The 25,816-nt window shown below is 43.3% G+C and overlaps 1 protein-coding gene across 2 annotated transcripts in view; it reads right to left on the bottom strand.

Moving 5' to 3' along the window:
* Positions 1-786: 786 nt before the first annotated feature.
* MSANTD4 (Myb/SANT DNA binding domain containing 4 with coiled-coils) overlaps positions 787-25,816 on the bottom strand; it is a 44,863-nt gene continuing 19,833 nt past the window's right edge. Inside the window, exons 2-4 of one of the 2 annotated variants that reach the window (XM_075337443.1) lie at positions 24,900-25,507; positions 17,224-17,325; positions 787-9,321 (exon numbers count right to left, since the gene is read on the bottom strand). In XM_075337443.1, coding sequence (XP_075193558.1) covers positions 8,749-9,321; positions 17,224-17,325; positions 24,900-25,379 — 1,155 coding nt within the window. In that variant the 5' untranslated portion in view covers positions 25,380-25,507 and the 3' untranslated portion in view covers positions 787-8,748. The remainder of the gene's footprint in view (positions 9,322-17,223; positions 17,326-24,899; positions 25,508-25,816) is intronic. The other variant, XM_075337444.1, reaches the window with a different exon arrangement.

Genomic DNA, 25,816 nt, shown 5'->3' with positions numbered 1-25,816 from the left:
GCTTTACACGCTACGATATATCAAACGATATGTCGTCAGGGTCACGTCATAAGTGACGCACATCCGGCATCGTTTGACATATCGTAGCGTGTGACAGCTATGAGCGAGTGTGAATGAGCAAAAATACTCACCTTATCGTTGCTTGTTTACACGTCGCTCATTTTCTAAAAATCGAACGTCCAGTTGTTCATTGTTCCCGAGGCAGCACACATCGCTCCGTGTGACACCCCCGGAACGATGAACACAGCTTACCTGCGTCCCGCCAGCAATGCGGAAGGAAGGAGGTGGGCGGGATGTTACGTCCAGCTCATCTCCGCCCCTCCGCTTCTATTGGCCAGCTGCTATGTGATGTCGCTGTGACGCCGAACGTCCGTCCCCCTTCAGGAAGAGGATGTTCGCCGCCCACAGAGAGGTCGTTTGGAAGGTAAGTGCATGTGACGGGGGGTTACGACTTAGTGCGACACAGGCAAGAAATTGCCCGTGCCGCACAAACGATGGGGGCGGGTGCGATCGCAAATACGATCGCACGAGAAATTGCAGCATGTAAAGCAGGCTTTAGGGATAACACCCACTTGGACTTAACCAAATTTAACTCAATAGGTGCCAAATAGTTCGATTGCCATTATTTCTGCAATGGAGAAGCAAAATTAAGAGAAAACAAAAAAAGGCTTCATTCTTTTCTGCAGCCACAATTACATTGTAGGTACATTTTAAGACCTTTTGCCAAATTTTTCGATATTGAACTAGACAAGAAATCTGTACACATAGACTCACATAATGAACACGTAAGAGGATGACAACTTTATTGGTCTTCATAGAGATTCACAGACAGTACTGTTCGGACATGTGCGTTTTTTTCATGTTTCATTTCTAAGTAGGAAAGGTACACACGGATACGGGACACCCCATGTTACCACGAGTGGATATGCTTCTCTGCATGTGATTCTACAGATAAGGATACATTCACAGCTTGGAAAGGTAGAAGAATACCTACAAAATCACAATTTGAAAGGTGTATTGTCTCTCGTGACTTATATATACTGCATATATATATAAATTTAATTGACCACATGGAATACCGCACCCTAAACAGCTGATTATTACTGAATGCAAAACACTTAACATGACTTCATATTTCGGCTAAAATGCTGATCTATTGAGCAACAGACAAAGCACATGGTATCATATTGTGTTAGCCGGTTAAGTTATTCACTAATGTAAAAGCTAATCTATCTAGCTTCCCAATTAGTCTTATGTTATTAACAAAAATACTCTAATAAAAACTAAAAATTAAATTAAAATTCAGGCCATCTGTTTGGTGAGGTCGCACACCAATATCTTATGTACAGGTACCTGTAACTTTACAACATTTCTATAAGAAACCATAATACTAGAACAAGTCCCTACACAAAGGACGTAATGAAGCGATCCCAAGTTTTCCATTTGTCTACATGTCGTGTAGACAGATCAAGAAATATCTGGTGCACCTATCGAAGCGTTCCCCATCGCCTCCAAGGCCCCATTCACACATCAGTGATTCTGGTACGTATGTTACTGTTTTTATACGTACCAGAATCACAGACCCATTATAATCAATGAGTCTGCGCACACATAAGTGATTTCTCACTGACATGTTTCCGTGCGGCGCACAAGGAGACAAGTCCGTTTTTTTCTGGCATCACTGAAGTCCCTTGGACCACACAGTGGTGTGATCCGTGTAACATGTACCAGAAAGATCACGTACATTTAAAATAAAAACCTTTTTAAACACACCAGTCTCCAGCGATGCTGTCTTCAGCCGCTGCTGTCTCCTGCTTCCAGGCCAGCTAATTATGCTCATACATATCCACTGCACAGCCAACCCGGAAGTAACAGCAGCGATGAGACAGCAGTGGCCGGAGACAGCATCATGGGAGACTTCAGCACCATGGACAGCAGGAGCGTGGACAGGTGAGTATACAGTAAGTGCCTGATCTCCGTGTATTGTCACTGATAGCACATGGAGATCACATGTGTGCCAAAATGATGGCACACGTAGGGACATACGCACCTTTATCACATCAGTGAAAAATGTGTGTGTTTTTCACTGACATGTGAAAGAGGCCTTACACGGATGAAAAGTATGAAAATCCAGTGTTATCCTTAAAGGTGATTGTACAGGTTTGCTAAAAAAAAAAAATGTTTGCTTTCTTGTTAGAATCAGTGCCCCATCTGCCCTTGGGTTGTGTCCATTATTGCAACCCATTGAAGAAGAATAAGACTATGTGCGCACGTTGCGTTTTTTCATGCGTTTATGCAGCCTTTTAAACTGCAGCGTAAATGCATGCGATCTGCGTCCCCAGCAAAGTCTATGAGAATTTATCAAATTCCATGCGCACGTTGCGTTTTAAAACGCTGCGTTTTAGATGCCAGATTTTTTTACAAAATCGATGCGTTCCAAAAAGCAACACGTCACTTCTTTTGTGCGTTTTGAATGCTTTTCCCTCACTGTCTATGGTAGAGCAAGTATCCAGAACGCATGAATTCTGCATCTATTCTGCATTTACAATGCATCCAAATGCATCTTTGTCCTCCTTCTTCTGAAGCCTGGGTGCATGACATGTCCTACATCATCCACACTAGCCGGCATTGAGGTCCTGCGTAGGCGCACTTTGATCAAAAGTAGATCAAAGTATTGTAGTGCGTCTGTGCAGGACCTCAATACCGGCTAGTGTAGATGATGTAGGACACGTCATGCACCCAGGCTTCAGAAGAAGGAGGACAAAGATGGCCGAAAGAGGAGGCGTTGCACCCGGAGAACGGAGACACCCATCCGACCAGTCTGAACCACACCGACCGTTTAGGTGAGTATTATAAAATCATTTTTATGTTCTACACAACGGCCTGGGCTCTTATATACAGCATGTTAAAATGGTCGTGGCAGCAGCTTATAGTTACCAAATCTGGTAACAGGTTCCCTTTAAGACAAATGGAGGAAATACGTCCTTTCTTTACACATAGATTTAAGGTAATGATGTTATACAGAGCTGGCTAGGAAAGGAAATTTGACGTGTGACTGTCAATGCTGTTGGCATAAGAGACCTGACAGGTTCCTTTTAAGATTTAAGTTCACACAATGAGTTTTTGGCAAGTTTTTGATGCTGCTTATTATTCGACTGCCAAATCTTAAAGTCCAGCAAAGTGGATGGGATGTATAGAAATCTCCTGTCCACTGGACGCTGCATAAACTAGGTAACCTAATAAGTGCAGAAATGTGGCAAAAATCTGCAAAATCAAAAACTTACCAAACACATAGCCGAAAAGATTCACAATGCACAAAATATTAAAGGGAACCTGTCACCAGATTTGGGGACTATAAGCTTCGGCCACCACCAGTGAGATCTTACATACATTGTTCTAGAATACAGTATATAAGAGCCCAGATTGCTCTACAGAATGTAAAAAACAGTTATATTATACTCATTTAGAGGGCAGTCCGGTCCGATGGGTGTCGCTGCTCTCCGGTCCGGCGCCTTTTCTCTTCAGTCCGGTGCCTCCTATCTGCGGCAATCACCGTCCTCTTTCTACCCAGCCCAGTGTGGGTGACGTGTCTACGTCATCCACGCAGGCATTGTGGTCCTGCGCAGGAGCACTTTGGTCTACCCTGCTTGGGGCAGATCAAAGTACTGTAATGCGCAGGCATGAGAAAAAGTTAAAGATCGCCCGCGCATGCGCACTACAATACTTTGATCTGCCCTCAGCAGGACAGATCAAAGTGCATCTGCAAAGGATCTCAATGCTTGCTAGTGTGGATGACGTAGGACACATCATGCACATGGGCCTCAGAAGGAGGACGGTGATCGCTGCAGAGAGGAGGCGCCAGACCAGAGAGCAGTGACACCCATCCGACTGGACCGTCCCACAAGTGAGTATAATAAAAGTGATTTTTTTTTTCCGTTTTCGCACTCCTGGGCTCTTATATACAGTATTCTGGAATGGCGTATATAAGGGTTCACTGGTGGTGGCCGCAGCTTATAGTCGCCAAATTTGGTGACAGGTTCCTTTAAGGAACTGAAAGGCAATTATGTAGAACACATGGGATATTTGGCTAAATTATACGTTATACTGAATTTTTCTACGTCTAAACAATATAAAACCAGCTATGGAAGCCCAGTCATCTCACGGGACTTGGCATCCTCAATAATAAAATCCTGTTATGAACTACTTGAACATTTACAACCATCTGGAGAACCTTCCTTGGTCTTCGAGGAAATAGATAATTTCTCTGATATTGGGATTGCTTGTTAATGGGAAGCACATTCATTTAATTTTTTTTTTCATTAAAAGCACCAAAGAACAAAAGATATTTTTTTTACGGACATAAAAAATATGTGATACTGATATAAAAATACTGTACAGAAGAACACAAATCTAGTAAATCAATGCCATTCGATGATAAACATGTAAACCTGGCAGTTTTGAGGTCGAAGTCGTGCGCGGTGTGATAGATTTGGTGCATTTTGCAAAGAGTTAAGACACTTGAAGGCTATGTACATCTTCGCACCGAATTTTAGAATTTGTTAACTTGCTTCCTAAATGCAAAGTTAAGCAGTGTTTTAAATAGTTTTCAATAAAAAATATTGTAGGATTTTCCTTATGTAGCTTGGTGCATTTGCAAAAAACGTACAAATCCTTCAGAGCTTCAGCTCCTTGTTCTGAAAGATCTCTGCTTCCCTTCCCTTCTCTCATGGTTAGAAATAGCAGGAGAGATGTCCACACAGATATTCACAATGTGGATTGGGGAGAAAGGATATACAGCTTCAGGGAGGGCAGAGAAAACACACTGATCTAAAAGTAGGAAAACACACGTAGGGGAAAAAAGTGAAATATAGGAGCTGATCCATGAGCAAGTAAAGACAGCACACTGTATAGGGATGAGCGGACCTGTAGATATTCGCGGTTCCATCAAACCTTAGTTAAAATTTTGGTTCGGTACCCTAGACCCCATAGAAGTCAATGGGGCCCCTAACTTTTGTGCTCTAAATGGTCATAGTAATGGCTAGGGAGCTGCAAATAGAAGCAATATGGGGGTAATAGCAGGTCAATTGCCCTGCAAAAAAAATGTGGATAAAATCACGACGTGAGGACCCCCTATTTTTGATAACCAGCCAAGGTAAAGCAGACAGCTGCAAGTTGACTTTTATGAGGTTGGGAAGGTCCATGGTTATTTAGTCCTTCCCAGCCTACAAATATCAGCCCACAGCCACCCCAGAAGTGGCGCTTCCATTAGATGTTCCAATTCTGGCGCTTTGCCCGGCTCCTCCGATTGCCCTGGTGCAGTAGCAATCGGGATAATATTTTTGGGGTTGATGTCAACTGTGAATTGACAACTGGCATCAAGCAGAGAGGTTAGTAATGGAGAGGCATATATGAGACACTACCATTACTAACCTCCCCCACACTCCTTCGTTCGTCAATTTATTGATTTAAAAAAATCCTCAATGTTCCAACATAATCCATCGAATCCTATGGAGCCTCCATAGGTCACTCGCGGTCACAAAATTTCTCACCATTGGATTACATCAAGGATATTTTTAAATTGATAAAGAACGAGGAAGTGTGGGTGAGTCTTTATTTAAATAAACTGTTTTTTTTTCTTTTATGTGTGTTTTTTTACTTTATACTTACCATGTTAGTAATGAGGATGTCTGATAGATGCCTCTCCATTAATGAAAGTTGTCAATTCACAGCTGACATCAAGCCCAAAAAATATTACCCCAATTGCCATTGTATCAGGGCAATCCAAAAGAGTCGGGATGCATCTTATGGATGCACCATTTCTAGGGTGGCTGTGGGCTGCTATTTTTAGGCTAGGAAGTGCCAAATAATCATGGGCGTTCACAGCCTGATAATACCCGTTGCTAAAGCATTCAAGTGTACAATATGTAGGAGGGGACTTACTTTGCTTTTGTCGACTTCCAGAGGACAGTGTGTACCGAGCATCGAGTCAATGGGTCCTATATAGACCCCATGATGCAATGCGGTTTGTCAATCACAGCTGTGCCAGTATTCAGTATGATTGTGATGGCTGGGGAAGTGCCCATAGCCAAAAGGCATGTTGATTTGCTGCACTGCAGCCTTTCAAGAAACCTTGTTCACCATACAAACAGCATCCAAACTCCGAACTTCACCACGGACGTCCATGAGAAGTCCGTGTTCGAGTTCGAGCACTGGGCAGGTATGGGCTCCCAACATTACAATTCGAGTTAGCTCATCCTTAACCCTGGATACACAGAGCACACATCCAGCCTATATTACTGGGAGAGACACTCCCACAATGAAATTTGGATCAGGCTGCAAACTGCATATCAAGGTGTCTGAAAATGTCTGAACGAATGAAGATTGCAGACTGAAACTTAGTGCAATTTTATTAATTTTAAGGGAAACTGTCATGTCCCCAAATACTATTAACTTTCAGATATGGGATTAATCGCAGCTTAACAGTGCTCCAAAGCTGTGCAGTCATGGCACAGGAAGCACAGCTACTGGGAGGAAATTAGCTTTATTCCTCCTGGCAGCCACCGCCTTTGAGTCATAAAAACGTGTCCGGTGTGGCTTCAGTCACTGCTCAGAACACAGTGAGTGGTGGCTGTGACCACACATGGGCACTAACTGACTGTTGTCTCTGCATTGATTCACTGCATAGATCGCCGTCAGTCAGTGCCAGGCTGTGCGTACACAAGCTGCTCACTGTATACTGAGCGGTGACTGAAGCTGCGCTGGGCGCCGGAGGTTGCTGGAGGAATAAAGTTCATATCCTCCTGGTACCCAGGCTTTAAAACGCTATTAATGTCCAGATTAACCCCATATCTAAAAGTTCCCTTTAAGATAATCACTAACATGTAAAAAATATTTTCCATGTCAAAGGTGTCAAAATCCTTATAGTCAACTCTAAATTGGACACTAAATTTGTGCCTAAAAATGAATGAGTCGAAATTTTAAAATCTGGAGCATTTGTTCACTCAAAAAGCACGTCTAGTGGGTGCTGTTCTTTTTGCTGAATACTAGTGATGAGCAAGCACTACCATACTCGGGGGCTAAATACTCGTAACTAGAGATGAGGGGGCACTACCATGCTCGGGTGCTCAGTACTTGTAACGAGCAGTCGGATATTCGGATGGCTCAATCAATGGGGAATTTGAGCATTTTTCCGGAAAATCTTCCAGAAGAATCGTTGAGTTCCCATTGACTTCCATTACAATCGGTAAACAAATTGAGCCCTTCCAAACGTCCGACTGCTCGTTACAAGTATCGAACACCTGAGCATGATAGTGCTCACTCATCACTAATTACGAGTACCGAGCCCCTCAGCATGGTAGTGCCTGCTCATCACTAGTTATGAATACTGAGCACCCGAGCATGGTAGTGCCCACTCATCACTAGTTACGAGTACTGAGCAACAGAGCATGGTAGTGCCCGCTCATCACTAGTTATGAGTACTGAGCACCTGAGCATGGTAGTGCTCGCTCATCACTAGTTACGAGTACTGAGCAACAGAGCATGGTAGTGCTCGCTCATCACTAGTTACGAGTACTGAGCACCCGAGCATGGTAGTGCTCGCTCATCACTAGTTACGAGTACTGAGCACTTGAGCATAGTAGTGCCTGCTCATCACTAGTTACGAGTACTGAGCAACAGAGCATGGTAGTGCCCGCTCATCACTAGTTACGAGTACTGAGCAACAGAGCATGGTAGTGCCCGCTCATCACTAGTTACGAGTACTGAGCAGCCGAGCATGGTAGTGCCTGCTCATCACTAGTTACGAGTACTGAGCAGCCGAGCATGGTAGTGCCTGCTCATCACTAGTTACGAGTACTGAGCAACAGAGCATGGTAGTGCCCGCTCATCACTAGTTACGAGTACTGAGCACACGAGCATGGTAGTGCTCGCTCATCACTAGTTACAAGTACTGAGCACTTGAGCATGGTAGTGCTCGCTCATCACTAGTTATGAGCACTGAGCACCCGAGCATGGTTGAGCTTGCTTATAAATAGTTACGAGTACAAATCACCCGAGCATGCTAGTGCCCGCTCATCACTAGTTACGAGCACCCAAGCACCCTTGCTCCCGCTCATCACTAGTTACGAGTATCGAGCACCCGAGCATGGTAGTACTCTCTCATCACTAGTGCATACCAATAATATATTTGACTAAATTGATTTCCTCCAAAAAGAAGGAGCACCTTATGACAAATTTTTAGTGCAAGCACATTAATACATGTCGTCCAAGGCTCTTCCATGCCCAGACTATAAATTGGATAAATCATCTTCCCTTCAGTGAAATCCATGAAAATCTTCTTATTAGTACCTGTGACTTTTAGCCATTTATTTTTCTTCCATGATGATGGACAGGAAAGCTATACCGTTCAAGTAAAAATAATGGATACAGTTAGACGCAAAGCTCTAATTTTTTGAAAACTAGATCATATTTAGGATTCTAAGTCATGGATTTTACTAGCACTAAAATACTAGCGTGGTTTTACTTGTTCACAATCTGACATATTTCCATCCATGGAGGCACATCAAAATGTAGGGGCTCACTATTTGGCTGCACGCTGACCTCTCTGCCAAAAACAGCAGAGGAACATACCTGCATAAGGCCCTGTTGGTAGACAGAACACAGATCAAAGTCTACGGACAAAGCAACAAAGACAATGGCGGACCAAAGTCACTGTAAAACTAATGTAATGTACTATTGCGGTGCACACTTTCATTGTAAGTGCCCTTCTCGTTGAATTCGTAGACGTTCTTTCTCAACCTGCAGACGTTCCTTCTCTATGTGAAGCTTCTCAGACTCAAACTTTAGGAGCTGTAACCTCTCCTTTTCTAGCTGAAGATGTTCCCTTTCCAGTTTTAATTTTTCAGCTTCTATGTCCAAGGGTTGCAATACTGTCTTTTCCGATGGCACAAAATCATTCTCCAGGTTGGCTTTCTCGGCGTGCATGACTTGTAGCCTGAGCTTCTCTCGTTCAATTTGCAAACGCTCTTTCTCAAGCTGAAGTCTCTCGTGCTCCATGTCTAAATGCCGCAATCGCTCTCTTTCAATTTGCAGCCTCTCTTTTTCCACTTGCAGTCTCTCGGCTTCAATGCTTAAACGTTGTCTTTCCATCTCCAACTTCTGCTTCTCTAGACTTATAAGTAGGTGGGAATCTTTATACGGGATTCTGGCTATAGAGCTCAGGGTGCCAAACTCCTCGATTCTGGGAAACTCTTCGGGGAGGTCACTTTCTTCTCTAGAGTCAGGCAATACAGTTGATAACATTTCATCTTCTTCCATTTCGAACTAGGAAAAAAGGAAATAAGAAAAGTTTTTGAAATTTGAAATTTAAAAGACAAATACCATCTAAAGGCCGCTTTACACGTGACCGATATCGCTAGCGTGGGTACCCGCCCCCATCGGTTGTGCGACACGGGCAAATCTCTGCCCGTGTCGCACAACATCGCCCGGACCCGTCACACTACTTACCTTCCCTGCGACGTCGCTGTGACCGGCGAACCGCCTCCTTTCTAAGGGGGCGGTTCGTTCAGCGTCACAGCAGCGTCACTGAACTGCCGCCCAATAGAAGCGGAGGGGCGGAGATGAGCAGGATGAACATCCCGCCCACCTCCTTCCTTCCGCATTGTGGCCGGGAGGCAGGTAAGGAGAGGTTCCTCGTTCCTGCGGTGTCACACGGAGCGATGTGTGCTGCCGCAGGAACGAGGAACAACTTTGTTACTGCTGCAGTAACGATATTTGAGAATGGACCCCCTTGTCACCGATGAGCGATTTTGCACGTTTTTGCGACGATGCAAAATCGCTCATAGGTGTCACACGCAACGGCATCGCTACAGCGGCCGGATGTGCGTCACAAAATCCGTGACCCCAACGAGATCGCTGTAGCGATCTCGTAGTGTGTAAAGCCCGCCTTAGGCACAACTTCCTTGAAGAGATCTGCTTACTGCAGTGTTTCTCAACTCCAGTCCTCCAGACCCACCAACAGATCATGTTTTCAGGTTTTCCTCAATATTAGAAAGGGAATAATTCCATCACCTTAACATTAAGGAAAACCTGATGAGGAAAACCTGAAAACATGATCTGTTGGTGGGTCTTGAGGACTGGAGTTGAGAAACACTGCCTTATTGCCTCTTCAATGCTCTTCTAGTGGTCTCATGCTTGCCATGATTTACACCTTCTGGATAGGAAATCATAAGCCATATATGCAAATTTACGTATAAGTGGTCACTTTGAGTCTTTGATATTTTTAAAGGGTAATCCAGGAGCTAAAAATGTATTCTACCAGCAGGGAATGTGCAAAAATATGCAATTCTCATTTCTTAATCCCCCTGCTGCTCTTCTGCAGCCATTCAGGAGGTCCCCACCAGTCTCTGTTTACTTTGCTGCAGTGATCGTGTGCATATACATTTATATGACCACTGCAGCCAATCACTAGACTCTCAGTTTTTGCCTGCATGTATGGCCCTTACAAGAATGATGAGGGCAGTCATTTGAATATACAGCACAAGTGCTGCAGCCTAAGGCCTCCTTCACACATCCGTGATTCTGGTACATATGACATCTGTTCCCAAACGTACCGGAGACACGGCCATATGCAGACCCATTAAAATCAATGGTCTGTGTACACATCCATGTTTTTTCACGGACGTGTGTCCGTGTGGCGTTTCCACACATGTGTCCATGTGTTCCGCACAGAGACAAGTCCGTTTTTCTCCAGCAGCACTGATGTCACAAGGACCATACACTGATGTGACCTGTGTGACATTAGTGTGACACGTGCCAGAGAAATCACATGTCTTTGAAATAAAATGACTTTCTATACTTACCTGTCTCCAGTGCTGCTGTCTTCAGCGCTGCTGTCACTTGCTTCCAGGCCTGCTCATTATGATCATAAATATTCACTGCACACTGGACCTGGAAGCAGCAGCAGGACCAGAGACATCAGCACCGGGGACAGGTGAGTAAAAAGTTCCTGCTCTCCGTGTGCTATTACGGGTAGCATACGGTGAACACTACTGTGCCAAAATCACAGCACACAGATGGGCCACTCACACCTTCAACACGGTTGTGCAAAACACAAACGTTTTTCATTGACATGTGAAGGGGCCTAAGGAAGAGAGCGGTAGGGACTGCCAGATCGAGAGTACTTAAGCAGCAAGAGGTGAGTATTGGTTGTTTATTCTATATTCTTACATCCATTACTGTAGATTTTTTTATACCCCTTAAAGAATACAAACCATTATCATAAAAGGTAGGGCTGCTGAGTGATGCCTCATTCTATTAGGCAAGAGAGAAGACTGTTTCATTGGTGCAAAAAAGAGCCGTATGGTCAACCCAGATTTCAGATGTGACATTGCCGTGTGCCTCAGGCTTTACGGTAAGGTTAGTTTCACAAGTCCGTGAACTACGGACCGTGCTCAGATCACAATACCAAGCTCGACCGCTGGCCCCCCTGACCTGAGCTAACTGCCTAGCAAAAGTACAAGTGGTTAATAAATTATCAATAATTTCTCATTAGGGTTACTACATATTTTTGGAGCTTAAATGGGGATGAAAAAAATACTGTAGCTGCATTCATAGAATATAATAACAGATTTTGAGACCGTATGTTCCGATCCATCCCGTGATTCCTTCTGTAGTACCAAGTTGCATTTCCCTTTTTTAGATAAGTTATACATCTCTGTACATCCATTATTACATTTACCACAATAGAATGATATTTGCTTGTTTTTTTTGGACAAATGGAAAAATGATAAATGAAGAATCACTGCTGTTTCTTACTGACTTGATGGAGTCTATTTCATTCACTTTTCTAAAATTCTCCCCTGGTGTCTTCCAATTTCCTTCCACTGAGAAACAATACCCGCCAAGGAGATCGGGATTCTTATACATTAAGGCCCCTGATTCATGAAGACTGCTGTTTTGTTGGGACGTGGTACACTGTACAAAAGCACAGCGGACAAGGGGACCTGACAACTAGCTGGCTAGGGCAAAACACTGACTAACTAAACACATTGATCAGGCACCTCCCCTAGTGGGAGAGTGCCTTATGTACCCAATACCTTTCAGCAATAGGCTGAGAGGCACTTCCTAGGAGCGACAAGGTGACCCTTTAAGAAAAAGGCAGCGGCGCGCACCAAGAACCCTCTTGGGAGACCTGCGACGTGTACACAGGCCCCAGAAGAAGGAAGCAGGGAGCGCACACGTGGAGAACTGAGAAGATGCTGGAACACATGGTGAGAGATGACCGCGGCAGTGAGTAAGCGTGCATCCCTGTGGAGGGGAGAGCAGGGAGTGCAGGGACGCAAGCACTACATTGTCTTGATACATCCCAGAATTTTGTTGGCCTTTTTAGCTGTAGCTCCGCACTGTTGGCTCATGTTGAATCCGGGATCTACTATTATGCCCAAGTCCTTTTCCCCACTGCTATCACCTAGGTCTATTCCTCAGATACTATATCTGCTTTCTACATTTCTTCATTGTTCGAGTGTGTCTAGATCCTTTTGAATACGCTCTCATTCCTCTCTAGTGTTGGCTGCTCCTCCTATCTTAGTATCATCTGCGAATTTTATGAGTTCCCCAATAAATCCATTGTCCAGATAATTTATAAATATATTAAACAACACTGGCCTCAGGACAGAGCCTTGCGGTACCCCGCTTTTAACTTTCCTCCAGTTTGATGTGCAGCCATTTAGTATTACTCGTTGTGCCCGATCAGTAAGCCAGTTGTGAATCTAAATGATTTTTTTATCAATTACGTACTTGATCATTTTTTCAGTGAGGATGTCATGTGATACTTTATCAAATGCCTTACTGAAGTCTAGATATACTATATCCACAGCATTCCCCTGGTCCAACCATTCAGTGACTTTGTTGTAGAAGAAAATCAGGTTGGTCTCACATAAAGCCGAGCTGGCTCTGGTTAATTAATGCCTTCCCATCCAGGTATCTAAGTAAATGTTCCCTGACAATATGCTTGAATATTTTTCCTGCTATGAAGGTCCGACTTACTGGCCTGTAATTCCCTAGATCCTCCTTTTTCCTCTTTTTCTAGATAGGAACCACATTTGCCCTTTTCCAATCTAGAGGGACCTCTCCTGTTTCCCAAGACTTATTGAAGATTATGGCACGCTTTTCTATTATTTCCTCAGCTACCTCTTCAAGACTCTAGGGTGTAAACCGCCTGGACCTGGGAACTTGGCTTGGTTTAACTTGGCTAAGTGTTCTAATATCAATCTTTTGGTTATTGTCAACGTGGACTCCTCCTGACCATCATTTCTATCATAATTATTGTTGATGCTTCCGTTAGTTTTTTGAGAGAAGACAGATACAAAATATGAATTTAGTATCTCCACCTGCTGTTCCCCCTTGTTGACTGTTTCACCTTTTTCATTCTGCAGGACTCCAATGGTCTCCATCACTTTTCTTTTACTGTTAACATACCCCTAAAATCCTTTTGCCTTAAGGCTACTTTACACACTGCGATATCGGTCCCGATATCGTTAGTGTGGGTACCCGCCCCCATCTGTTGCGCGACACGGGCATATCACTGCCCGTGCCGCACAACATCGCCCAGAGCCGTCACACATACTTACCTGTCCGGCGTCGTCGCTGTGACCGGCGAACTGCCTCCTTTCTAAGGGGGCGGTCCGTGCGGCGTCACAGCGACGTCACTGAAACGTCACTGAACCGCCGCCCAATAGCAGCGGAGGGGCGGAGATGAGCGGGACGTAACATCCCGCCCACCTCCTTCCTTCCACATAGCGGCCGGGAGGCAGGTAAGGAGAGCTTCCTCGTTCCTGCGGCGTCACACGCAGCGATGTGTGCTGCCGCAGGAACGAGGAACAACTTCGTTACTGCTGCAGTAACGATTTTTAAGAATGGACCCCCATGTCGCCGATTAGCGATTTTGCACGTTTTTGCAACGATGCAAAATCGCTTATCGGTGTCACACGCAACGGCATCGCTAATGCGGCCGGATGTGCGTCACAAATTCCGTGACCCCAACGACTCCGCATTAGCGATGTCGCAGCGTGTAAAGCCCGCTTTACTCTTGGCCTATTTTGCATGCCTCAATTTGTATTTTGCATTAGCTCCTTTGACGCTTGTCTTGCAGAGTCTTCAAACTATTATTCTATGTATTCTTCCTTAGGTATAATCCCCATCTTCCACTTGTTGTATGCTTTCTTTTTAAGCAGGTGATGTAATTTTTTGGTCATCTAACCTGGTTTATTTAGGTCTTTCTTATTTTTTCTTCCTTTTAGATTTTGTTATTTTTGGTGCATTAAGGATTTCCTTACGGAAGAACTCCCATCCTTCTTGTACAACCCTTACCTTTAGGCCCTTGAAGTCTGCTCTGCTACATTTAAACCTTGAAGTCTGTGTCTTCTCAGATCTTCCCCCTTTTGAAACCCCAAATTCAATATATATTTCCTCTAATATCTAGTTGTAAACGAGGTTCTGAGAGACAATTTGACTTATCATTTGGGCATTGGGGTAGTATCTAAGACCTCTACACTTTAGGTTTGTTGGACAATTATGGTTCTAAGTGCTCCTCAGGTACATTTTATTAACCCAAGTGATGGTTATTGGAGTAATAGTGGACAGTTGGGGTTCATCAACAAAAATGAAACTATTGTTTTAGCCTCTTGTTGTCTATAATCAGATTTGTTCAAATTGTTACACAATTTTCATACAAGAAATACAAGTGTTTCTCAATAAATTAGAATATCAACAAAAAGTTACTTTATTTCAGTAATTCATTACAAAAATGGAAACGCATATATTATATAGAGTCATTACACACAGAGTGATCTATTTCTATATATTATATAGAGTCATTACACACAGAGGGATCTATTCCTATATATTATATAGTCAGGACACACAGAGGGATCTATTCCTATATATTATATAGAGTCATTACACACAGAGTAATCTATTCCTATATATTATATAGAGTCATTACACACAGAGGGATCTATTTCATGTGTTTATTTCTGTTAATGTTGATGATTATGGCTTACAGCCAATGAAAACCCAAAACTCATTATCTCAGACAATTAGAATAATTACCACAAAACACCTACAAAGGCTTCCTAAGTGTTTAAAATGGTCCTGTAGGCTTGTTCAGTAGGCTACACAATCATGGGGAAGACTGCTGACTTGACAGAAGTCCAGAAGGCAGTCATTGACACACTCCATAAGGAGGGTAAGCCACAAAAGGTCAGTGCTAAAGAAGCTGGCTGTTCACAGAGTGCTGTATCCAAGCATATTAATGGAAAGTTGAGTGGAAGGAAAAAGTGTGGTAGAAAAAGGTGCACAAGCAACCGGGATAACCACAGCCTTGATAGGATTGTTAAGAAAAGGCCATTCAAAAATTTGGAGGAGATTCACAAGGAGTGGACTGTTGCTGGAGTCAGTGCTTCAAGAGCCACCACACAAGAGGTATCCAGGACATGAGCCACAACTGTCACATTCCTTGTGTCAAGCCACTCATGACCAATACACAACGCCAGAAGCGTCTTACTTGGGCCAAGGATAAAAAGAACTGGACTGTTGCTCAGTGGTCCAAGGTGTTGTTTTCAAATTAAAGTAATTTTGCATTTCATTTGGAAATCGCGGTCCCAGAGTCTGGAGGAAGAGTGGAGAGGCCACAATCCAAGCTGCTTGAGGTCTAGTGTGAAGTCTCCACAATCAGTGATGGTTTGGGGAGCCATGTCATCTGCTGGTGTAGGTCCACTGTGTTTTATCAAGACCAATGTCAGCGCAGCCGTCTACCAGGAAATATTAGAGCACTTCATGCTTCCCTCTGCCGACAAGCTTTTTGGTGATGGAAATTTTATTTTCCAGCAGGACTTGGCACCTGTCCACACTGCCAAAAGTACCAATACCTGGTTTACTAACCACAGTATCACTGTGCTTGATTGGCCAGGAAACTTGCCTGACCTAAACCCCATAAAGAATCTATGGGATATTGTCAAGAGGAAGATGAGAGACACCAGACCCAACAATCCAGGCGAGCTGAAGGCTGCTATCAAACCAACCTGGGCTTCCATAACACCTCAGTAGTGCTATAGGCTGATCGTCTCCATGCCACGCCGCATTGATGCAGTAATTCAAGCAAAAGTAGCCCGACCAAGTATTCAGGCATTTACTGTACAGACTTTTCAGTAGGCGTCAACATTTCTGAGCGCAAAAAAATTTTGTTTAGTTGGTCTTATATAATATTCTAATTTTCTGAGATAATGACTTTTGGGTTTTCATTGGCTGTAAGCCATAATCATCAACATTAACAGAAATAAACACTTGAAATAGATCCCTCTGTGTGTAATGACTCTATATAATATATAGAAATAGATCCCTGTGTGTAATAACTCTATAGGAATAGATCCCTCTGTGTGTAATGACTATATAAAATATATAGAAATAGATCCCTCTGTGTGTAATGACTCTATATAATATATAAAATTAGATCCCTCTGTGTGTAATAAATGTATAATATAGAGAAATAGATCCCTCTGTGTGTAATAACTGTATAATATATAGAAATAGATCCCTTTGTGTGTAATGACTCTATATAATATATAGAAATAGATCCTTCTGTGTGTAATGACTATATAATATATAGGAATAGATCCCTCTGTGTGTAATGACTTTATATAATATATAGAAATAGATCTCTCTGTGTGTAATAACTCTATAGGAATAGATCCCTCTGTGTGTAATGACTATATAATATATAGAAATAGATCCCTCTGTGTGTAATGACTCTATATAATATACAGAAATAGATCTTTCTGTGTGTAATGACTATATAATATATAGGAATAGATCCCTCTGTGTGTAATGAGTCTATTTAATATATAGGAATATAGGAATAGATCCCTCTGTGTTTAATGACTCTATATAATATATAGGAATAGATCCTTCTGTGTGTAATGACTCTATATAATATATAGGAATAGATCACTCTGTGTGTAATGACTCTATATAATTTATATATATATATATATATATACAGTATATATATGTGTGTGTGTGTGTGTTTCCCTTTGTGTATTGAATCACTGAAATAAATTAACTTGTTGATGATATTCTAATTTATTGAGATGCACTTGTAGGTCCAAGGTTAATGTCTTATTATGATGGTAGATGGCATTGATCTTTCTAACATTACGGGTCACATACCTTCTCTTCACTAGGCGTCTGATTATACACAATTCTATTTTGACGGGAGTTGAACTGGATTCCAAAGCAAGGATGTGATATTCTTTTTTTCCAGCTAGGACCCTGTAATGTCAGAAGAGGTCAATAGTATTTGCCTGTCTCTCAGGAGATCTACATATGGAAGGGTAACAGAGTTGTTGTGGATTTATGTATTTTCTCTAGTCTGGGTTTTTCTTAAGGTGGCTTTACACGCTACGACATCGCTAAAGCGATCTCGTTGGGGGTCACGGAATTTGTGACGCACATCCGGCCGCGTTAGCGATGTCATTGCATGTGACACCTATTAGCGATTTTGAATTGTCGCAAAAACGTTCAAAATCGCTAATCAGTGACATGCCCCCCTCTTCCCAAATATCGTTGCTGCTGCAGTAGCGATTTTGTTCCTCGTTCCTGCGGCAGCACATATCGCTACGTGTGACGCCGCAGGAACGAGGAACCTCTCCTTACCTGCGTCCCGCCAGCAATGAGGAAGGAAGGAGGTGGGCGGGATGTTACGTCCCGCTCATCTCCGCCCCTCCGCTTTGATTGGGCGTCCGCTTAGTGACGTCGCTGTGACGCTGAACGAACCGCCCCCTTAGAAAGGAGGCGGTACGCCGGTCACAGCGACGTCGCAGAGCAGGTAAGTACGTGTGACGCTGCCGTAGCGATAATGTTCTCTACGGCAGCGATCACCACATATCGGCCGTACCATGGGGGCGGGTACAATCACGCTCGACATCGCTAGCATCGGCTAGCGATGTCGCAGCGTGTAAAGCCCACTTTAGTTGTATCCTACAAAACTTACAAATTTGGTTGGTTCAGAATGACCACCATTCCATCGGTATTTTAGGATTGTTATATTATATATGGAGAGTTTCAATAAACTGATTTTTGCCGATTTTGTGTTACTGAGATGTTAAAAAATCTCTAAGAATAATTAAAAATTGATGACAAACTTCCATCTTCTTTACTCTTTCCCTATAAGCCCAAGTAGCAAAAGAGGTCAGTTGTGAGCAGTGGAAGTTTGATGTAATGGAAGACTCAACCCGTCCAGGATTTATTTTACAAGTACGGTGGAATGGATGCATGGTGTCATGGTAGGAAGTTGGAAGGGAATGAAGAAATGTACAAATTCTCTATAAAATACAATAAAGACCCAATATAATTAAAACATTTTTACACTGAGTGTCAACCCTTGCAAAATCATTATTAGGGTGATGGTGGAGTACGAATTACATAATGGTCTACAATCTAAAGAACAAAACAGCAAGTTTAAAGGAATTTGTCAGCAGGTTTTTGCTACCTCATCTGAGAGCAGCATGATGTAGGCAGAGATCCTGAATCCAACAATGTATCACTTAGATTACTGGCTGCAGCCATACTGACACAATTAAGGATTTTAGTTTTAGTATGTAGCAGAGTTGAGAGAGATGCCTCCACCAACACCAGGCTCTTCAGTGTACATTTCTATAGAAATAAAATGCTGATCACAGAGGGAGTCCGAGATGGACTTGAGCTCACAGGCTCCTCGGTCCAAATAATGATAAAGCTGTGGAAGCTTAAACCAACATTGCAGGTAACCAAAATCACACTTTGTGATAAGATACACACAGCTGAAATCTCTGAGTTAACCCTTACAGCATCTTGTCTTCAGATTATATAGCAAAATCCTGCTGACAGATTCCCTTTAACACTGATAGGTTGCAACTGATTTAAAGGGGTTTTTCACTTATAGAGATGTAAACCTTAAACAATTCCTGTAATGTAAAATAACACAGTGCTGTAATATCGTACTTATCCTCCACAGCTCTGGTGCCAGCTTCCTGATGTTGCTGTAGTCTCTGTGTTTTGGCTGCAGCGGTGCTATGATGATGACAGCCATTCATCACCACTGCAGCCAATCACTGAGCTCAGCATCTTGTGTCGTGTACATGTGCAGAGTCAATGGGCTCAGTGATTGGCTGAAGCACAGATGCGCAATGTCGATGTAACATCGACACTGCAGCCGGCGCTGGAGTGGACCAGGGTGAGTACTATCTGGCTTTATTAATTTACATTAATAAAAAGGGGAAAACAACTTAAATGGGGACTTGACAATTGGGCTACTGCTGGCTACACATGTCAGATAACTGCTGGCCACGCACTTATTCACCTGACCACCCCATACTCATCTAATCTTAGTTCATCAGAATGCACATGTCTTCTCAATGAGTAGAGTGAGTGCGCCTAAGCCGGACACCACAGGCGAGGTTTTATCTCAGCTGAGAATTAAAGGATCAGGCATGTTGAAATTTAACATGCCTAATCCCTTTCCCTAACATCTGCCATTTGTGAAGAGTCAGGAGACCCCCCAAATACATGAAATTGTTAACCTCTCAGTAAGTTCTGCGTTTTTTGCTAAAATTTCCCCATGTCTATAGAAACCAATAGCTACTTTTCAATGGTTTGACCTCTGTGAAGCCCACCGATCCTGAGAATAAAGAGGACATGGTGCTGGTGGAGGTATACACATCTTTCACTGATTTTTTTACTGTGCTGTAGACCCCAGCTGTCTGGTTGTTCAGGGAGTTTGGCAACTGAGTATCATTACCTGTAGGCTCTCACACATTCGGGTGTCCAGGAACACCGCAAAACTACAAGGGGACATAACACTGCACTAGTGCTGCATGTCCTTCTTTCTCTGAAGCATGGGGGTTTCAGAAGTTTTACATCCGCATTCATAAAGGCATGGTATATCCTATCTTATAAGATGGCAAAATGCCTTAAGAAGGACCTTTCACCATTTGTTTCCACAGGACTCACAATGCAATAGTAAAGAAAAAGAAAAAATGTGTTCAGCTCACTTTACCCCCATGAAGATCTATTGCTCGGATGCTACATTGCCAGACAGAGGTATCCTTTATTTATTAAGTTAAAAAATCACAGGAATGGTAGTACAAAAAATTTTTTCAGACAGCCATAATGTCACAAAACAGATGAGTTTCGGAAGAGTTTTAGTCCTTAATCATTGTTTGAAACAATGATTAAGGACTAAAACTCTTCCGAAACGCGTCTATTTTGTGACATTATGGCTGTCTGAAAAAATTTTTTGTACTACCATTCCTGTGATTTTTTAACTTCATAAATAAAGGATAAAAATTTTTAGAAGATCAGTTGCTGGAAATCCTTCTATTCCATCACAATGCAATAGGTGCTGCAAAGCATAATAAAACGTTTTGGTTTATTTGTTATTTTGCCTCACATTTGCTGAGATATTAGTTACCATAGTATTTGGCACGTAAACAGTACTTTTCTTTTGAAGTCCAAGTGGGCGTTACCAGAGATTTCACTGGGGGCGTGTACTTCTTCCTCTTTCTGACATTGACCAATCATAAGCAAGCAGCAACACACTGGGGAAAAGAAGAATGCGCCCCCACAATATCATCGACGAACAGTGTGCACACCTCACTGCTGACTGATGACATGTGCTGGAGAACAGCAGACATGAGTGTTAATACCTGACAGCTTTCCGCTATCACCTCCAGCAGTTAGTGTGGGGGGTGAATGATACTTTAGAAGTTGAGTCTCATTACAGACACTTCTCGTAACTCTCAACTCAAATGAGCTTGATTGGCAGGGTCAAATACACATTAGCACTGGCAAAGTAAGTTTAGTGTTGCCAACTCAGCCATACTGCCCCTCCCCCCACACTGACTTCAGGAGATGAAGGCTGTTATTCACACTCAGGTCTGCTGTTCTCATGCACATGTCATAACTCTGCATAAGGGGAACAGACTGGGTCGCTATGTCTCACACAGAACCTATTCGAAGCTACAGGAGCGTGTTCATTTTCCCCTTGTATGTGCATGCCTGAATATGTTTGGCAACGCTAGCCGCATTATCAGAGGAGAGCTACTAAAAGTGTTTATAATGAGACGCAACTCTGCAGCACTGCCCCTCCCCCCACGGTGACTGCTGGAGATGTAAGTTGAAAGCTGTTCGTTAATCACACTCATGTCTGCCGTGTACCAGCACATCTCACGCTGCAGTGAGGAGAGCAGGCTGATTGTCAATACATGTGTGTCGCCAGGGGTTAAGGGGATACGTGACACCAAAGTTGTGTCGCCAGGGGTTAAAGGGATACTCAGAATCGGGCCAAGGGGTCGCTTCTGTGGAGGGGATCACGGTGTCGTGACCCGGTCTGTGATCCCTGGTTCTACAATAAAAGGAGGGTTATGTACGTGACGCCACCCGTGGGATGTGATCAGAGATGACCACCGCTGCTGCAGAACCTCCGGGGGTGATGGATGGCAGCTTGAGATGGGACGACTCCCCACGGGTAGAGCCTTCTTCCCGGGGCAGTGTGATAGTCTATGGGGGAGTGCAAGACTCGAGCACAATAAACAAGCAGACTCACGATATTACAGTTTCTTTGGCCTATACTGATGATAGCATTCAGCAGAGTACTGTCCATGGAGTCTGTGCAGGGTTCAGGTTTTCTCCCACCCAGCCGGGCCGTTTTGGCTCCCTTATCTGCACTGTGTGTGTGGCCCTGCTGCTGTATAAACCAGGCAGCCGGCCCTGATCTCTTCCTGGGTACCGACCTGACAGGCAACTCGAGTGCTTACTTGTATGTCCCTGAACTCTGCTGTGTTGCTGTGTCTGTGGTACAGATGAAGAATGTGGAATCTTCACTTCTCCGGTGTTAGCTGTGCGGTGTGTGCGGTGCAGAGCCTCGGATCCAGCATCCGTTCTGTGCACTCCACTGGGGTGAGTTCAGCAATACTCTGTCTCCCAGGTATGTTACTCTGTTAAATCTGTCTCCTTTCCTCAGACCCTCGGCTTAGGCCTGGAATTGGTCAGCGGACCCTGTGGTGAGCTTGTCCCAGCTCCAACCTACAGATCCTTCTTCCTCAGTCCTCCCAGGAATTCAACTGCACTGACTGAACTGACCACTTCCTCTCCACACCAGAATATATAGGGAAGCAGCTTGGTCTCCCCCTTCTGGCCTGGAGGTGTTGGTGTTGTGTGGGGCGTTAACCCTTTGTGTGGTTACATGTGGCATATGAACCCTGGGGTGCTACACATGTCTCACAATGAGCTTGCTCTAAGCTATTTTGGCAGTGTGTTCTTCTTTCCCAAGTGTGTTGCTGTCTGCTTATGTTTGGTCAGTATTAGTGATGCACGAGCATTGCCATGCTCGGTACTCGTAATGAGCATTTTGGCACTCGGACTGGTGCGACTCATTTACCAAATATAATGGAACTCTGTGGGTAACTAATGAAGTTTTCTAAAAGATTTTTTGGAAAAATGCTCTAGTTTTCATAGACTTCCATTATACGTGAGTTGAGCCCATCTGTCACGGGACAGAATGGAGGTAATGGACATAAGAGCTCCTGGACTGACCCTCAGGCTAGGGGGGCCCTAGCTATCCCTAATCCCAGAATTACCTCTGAAGGTTAGGACGTCTGGGCCGCCACTTTGGCCCTGCTCCTAACCAGCCCTGATCTAGTGCCCCCTCTCCCACCACCCAAGGGGAGAACAGGGATCAGAGTGGTAGTCCCACAGAAAATAGACAAACAGGGGGGAAAACCAAAACTCAGTCACACAGCACCCAAACACAGAGGTATGAGACAACAAATGTTAAAGGGGAAAAAAACAAAGCAGGAAAGAAAATACAAGACAAGGGGTATCTCCACAACAACAGAAAGCATACAGGAAGACTTGCACCAGCAACTGCAAAACGACTCCCTCTCCCCATGGCAGAACTTAGTAGAATGGGATTCTATCAACTGCAAGGAAGAGGCCTTTTAAAGAGGAGGGGAGCGGCTACAAAAGGCTGAACGTGAGCTTCAAGTAAGCAACTTGCAGCAAGGGAAAACTCACATTAACCCTTGCTGCACAAACAGAAAGCAAAGTACATTTAATATTAACCTCCAGAGTAGGGAGAAAGCTCAAATAGTAAAACCGTCACAAATCACGCTATGCCGAGAGATAATCGTGACACTGACCGAGCGTCAAAATGCTCATTACAAGTACCAAGCACCCGAGCATGGTAGTGCTCACTCATCACTAGTCATCATTAGAGGAAGAAGTACCCTCCCATTATTGAGGAGAGCCATTGAATTAAATACTTAATTAACCTAGTGACATAGAGGATTGTGGGAAATGTGTTCAATGAAATCAATTCTCTATACATAAACTATGCACATATATAAAGATGGCTGCCATTTCCTGTTGCCCACACCTTGCCTGGAGTGCAAGGAATGTCCAGATGTAAGAAGACCACCATATAAGGAAAAGACCGGATAGCCAACCTAGAGGACAAACCCACAAATGATGACCCATTCAATCGGGATGCACCCGATGACACCCACCAATCAGCTTATGGACTAACACATTGTTCAATCCACTGACCAATGGACACATCCAAGTGTGCCCACTGTAGGGCTGACCATGCCCCTTTTCCTAGTTTTTATAAAGGCATTTTCTTGAATAAATCCAGCAGTCTGGGCCGACTTTGGTCGAGGAAAGATGAATATCCGACTGTGTGTCTGATCTCATTTTTCAAGCATGCACTCGATCCACACCAATTAGAATCAGGCAGTAGGCAACTTGTGGAACTTTGTAAGAGTTCACCCTAACACCATCAGTGAAATCTCTCTGGTAATGCCCACTTTGGCTTAAAGGGAACCTGTCAGGTGAAATATGCACCCAGAACTACGAGCAGTTCTGGGGGCATATTGCTAATCCCTGCCTAACAGTCCCAGCCTATAGTAGCATAAATAAGGACCTTTAGGAAAAGTATTTCTAAAGATCCTATGTGATATGCTAATGAGTCCAGTGACTAGTCGCAAGGGCATTAGTTCCCTTGGCTAGTCAGCCCTCTTAGCATGTAAGCACGCCCCTGAGTGTGTGCTAACACGCTAATTACTGTGCGGCGTCAGTGAGGATGGTCGTTCTCACCTCTCTGCTGATATCGCATCCAATTCCTGCATTTCCGCTCATTGCGCATGATCCTGGACTTTCAGTCATGCGCACTATGAAGCCGGGTCCTAGCTTCAAACTCGTATAGTTTACATGACCAAAAGTCCGGGATCATGAGCACTGAGCCAAAGTCCAGCGTCGGACACGATGGTCAGAGAGGTGAGTGCGACCATCCTCTGACGCTGTGTATTCATTAGCATGTTAGCATGCCCACAGGGGCGTGCTTACATGCTAAGGGGGCCGACTAGCCAAGGGAAGTAATGCCTTTGTGACTAGTCTCAGGCCTCATTAGCATATCATATGGATCTTTAGAAATACTTTTTCTAAAGATCTATTTATTTATGCTACTAGAAGCTGAGACAGGTATTCAGGGAATAGTAATATGCACCCAGAACTGCTCGTGATTCTGGGTGCAGGTTCACTTAAAAAAAAAACTGTTTAAATGCCAGATAAATTGATTTTTAATATATGTAGTCACTTTCTATTGAACTGCTCAAGATAGTTAAGTACAGTGCTTGGCTTTTTCCTTAAGTCTCATACACAGGACAGGTCGGGTACCAATAGCCTGTGGATAGGTGATAACTTTTAATATTGAGAATAACCCTTTATGTTTTCAACTTAAAAATTGAGAGGTCTCATATTATGACTGCTTACTCTTCAATCTTATGATATAAGTTAAAAAAATGTCTTACTTCAAAACTCTGATGTTCTTCTTCTTCTTCAACTTTGACCTCCGCCATAGACTCAGTTGCTTCTCGGACATCTGGCACATTTTTCCACTCCAAGCTAGAGTCATTCGTTAACCCACTTGGCTTGTCGTCCGAGTCATCAATAATGGAGTCTAGATCCGACAGCGGTAGGTGCATTCCAGAATTTCCCAGCTTAAGGTCTGAATTCAGACTCTTCCTTTTTATAAGGGACCTCCAATCAAGATATCTTCGTTTGACTTCAGTCCCCGTCCTCTGTTCTCCTTCTCCGAGTGCATTCACGCATTCCGCTATTTCTTCCCAGGCTTTGCGCTTCATTTCATTAATTGTGGTGTTGAGCTGCTTCGAAAAAATTACATCTCTTCTCTTTTTTATTTCCGTTAGTAACGTTTGCGTTTCTTGGACGCTGAAATTGCTTTTTCTCTTTCTTTTTAACTGTTTCATCATAGACGGCTGCAAGGTCATTTTTTTCACATCAGTAGAAACACCAATATGAGTCCGAGATGGAAAGATCTGCGGTAACTGCTTCTTTCTGCTGAATTTGGCCAGTTTTAATGATTAAGTAATCCCTTCTTTTAGAGAATTTTGAAATACTGAAAAAGAAATGTAAAAACAAAATGTAAATATTGGACTTTACTTATATATTATTGTGTGTGTATATATATATATATATATATATATATATATATACACAGCGGGTGAAATAAATATTGAACAAATCACCAATTTTTTAAGCAAATACATTTGAAGAGATGTTATTGACATGAATTTCTCACCAGGTGTTGGTAACAACCCATCCAATCCACACAGGCAGAGAAATCAAACCATAGGTGTCCATAAATTAGGTTATAGGTAATAATAAGAAATATTGAGAAATGACACAGTTAAAAAGTATTGAACAC

Source organism: Anomaloglossus baeobatrachus, chromosome 2, assembly GCF_048569485.1.
Source record: "Anomaloglossus baeobatrachus isolate aAnoBae1 chromosome 2, aAnoBae1.hap1, whole genome shotgun sequence".
In the NCBI taxonomy this organism is placed as follows: domain Eukaryota; kingdom Metazoa; phylum Chordata; class Amphibia; order Anura; family Aromobatidae; genus Anomaloglossus; species Anomaloglossus baeobatrachus.
This window is presented reverse-complemented; position numbering and strand designations above follow the sequence as displayed.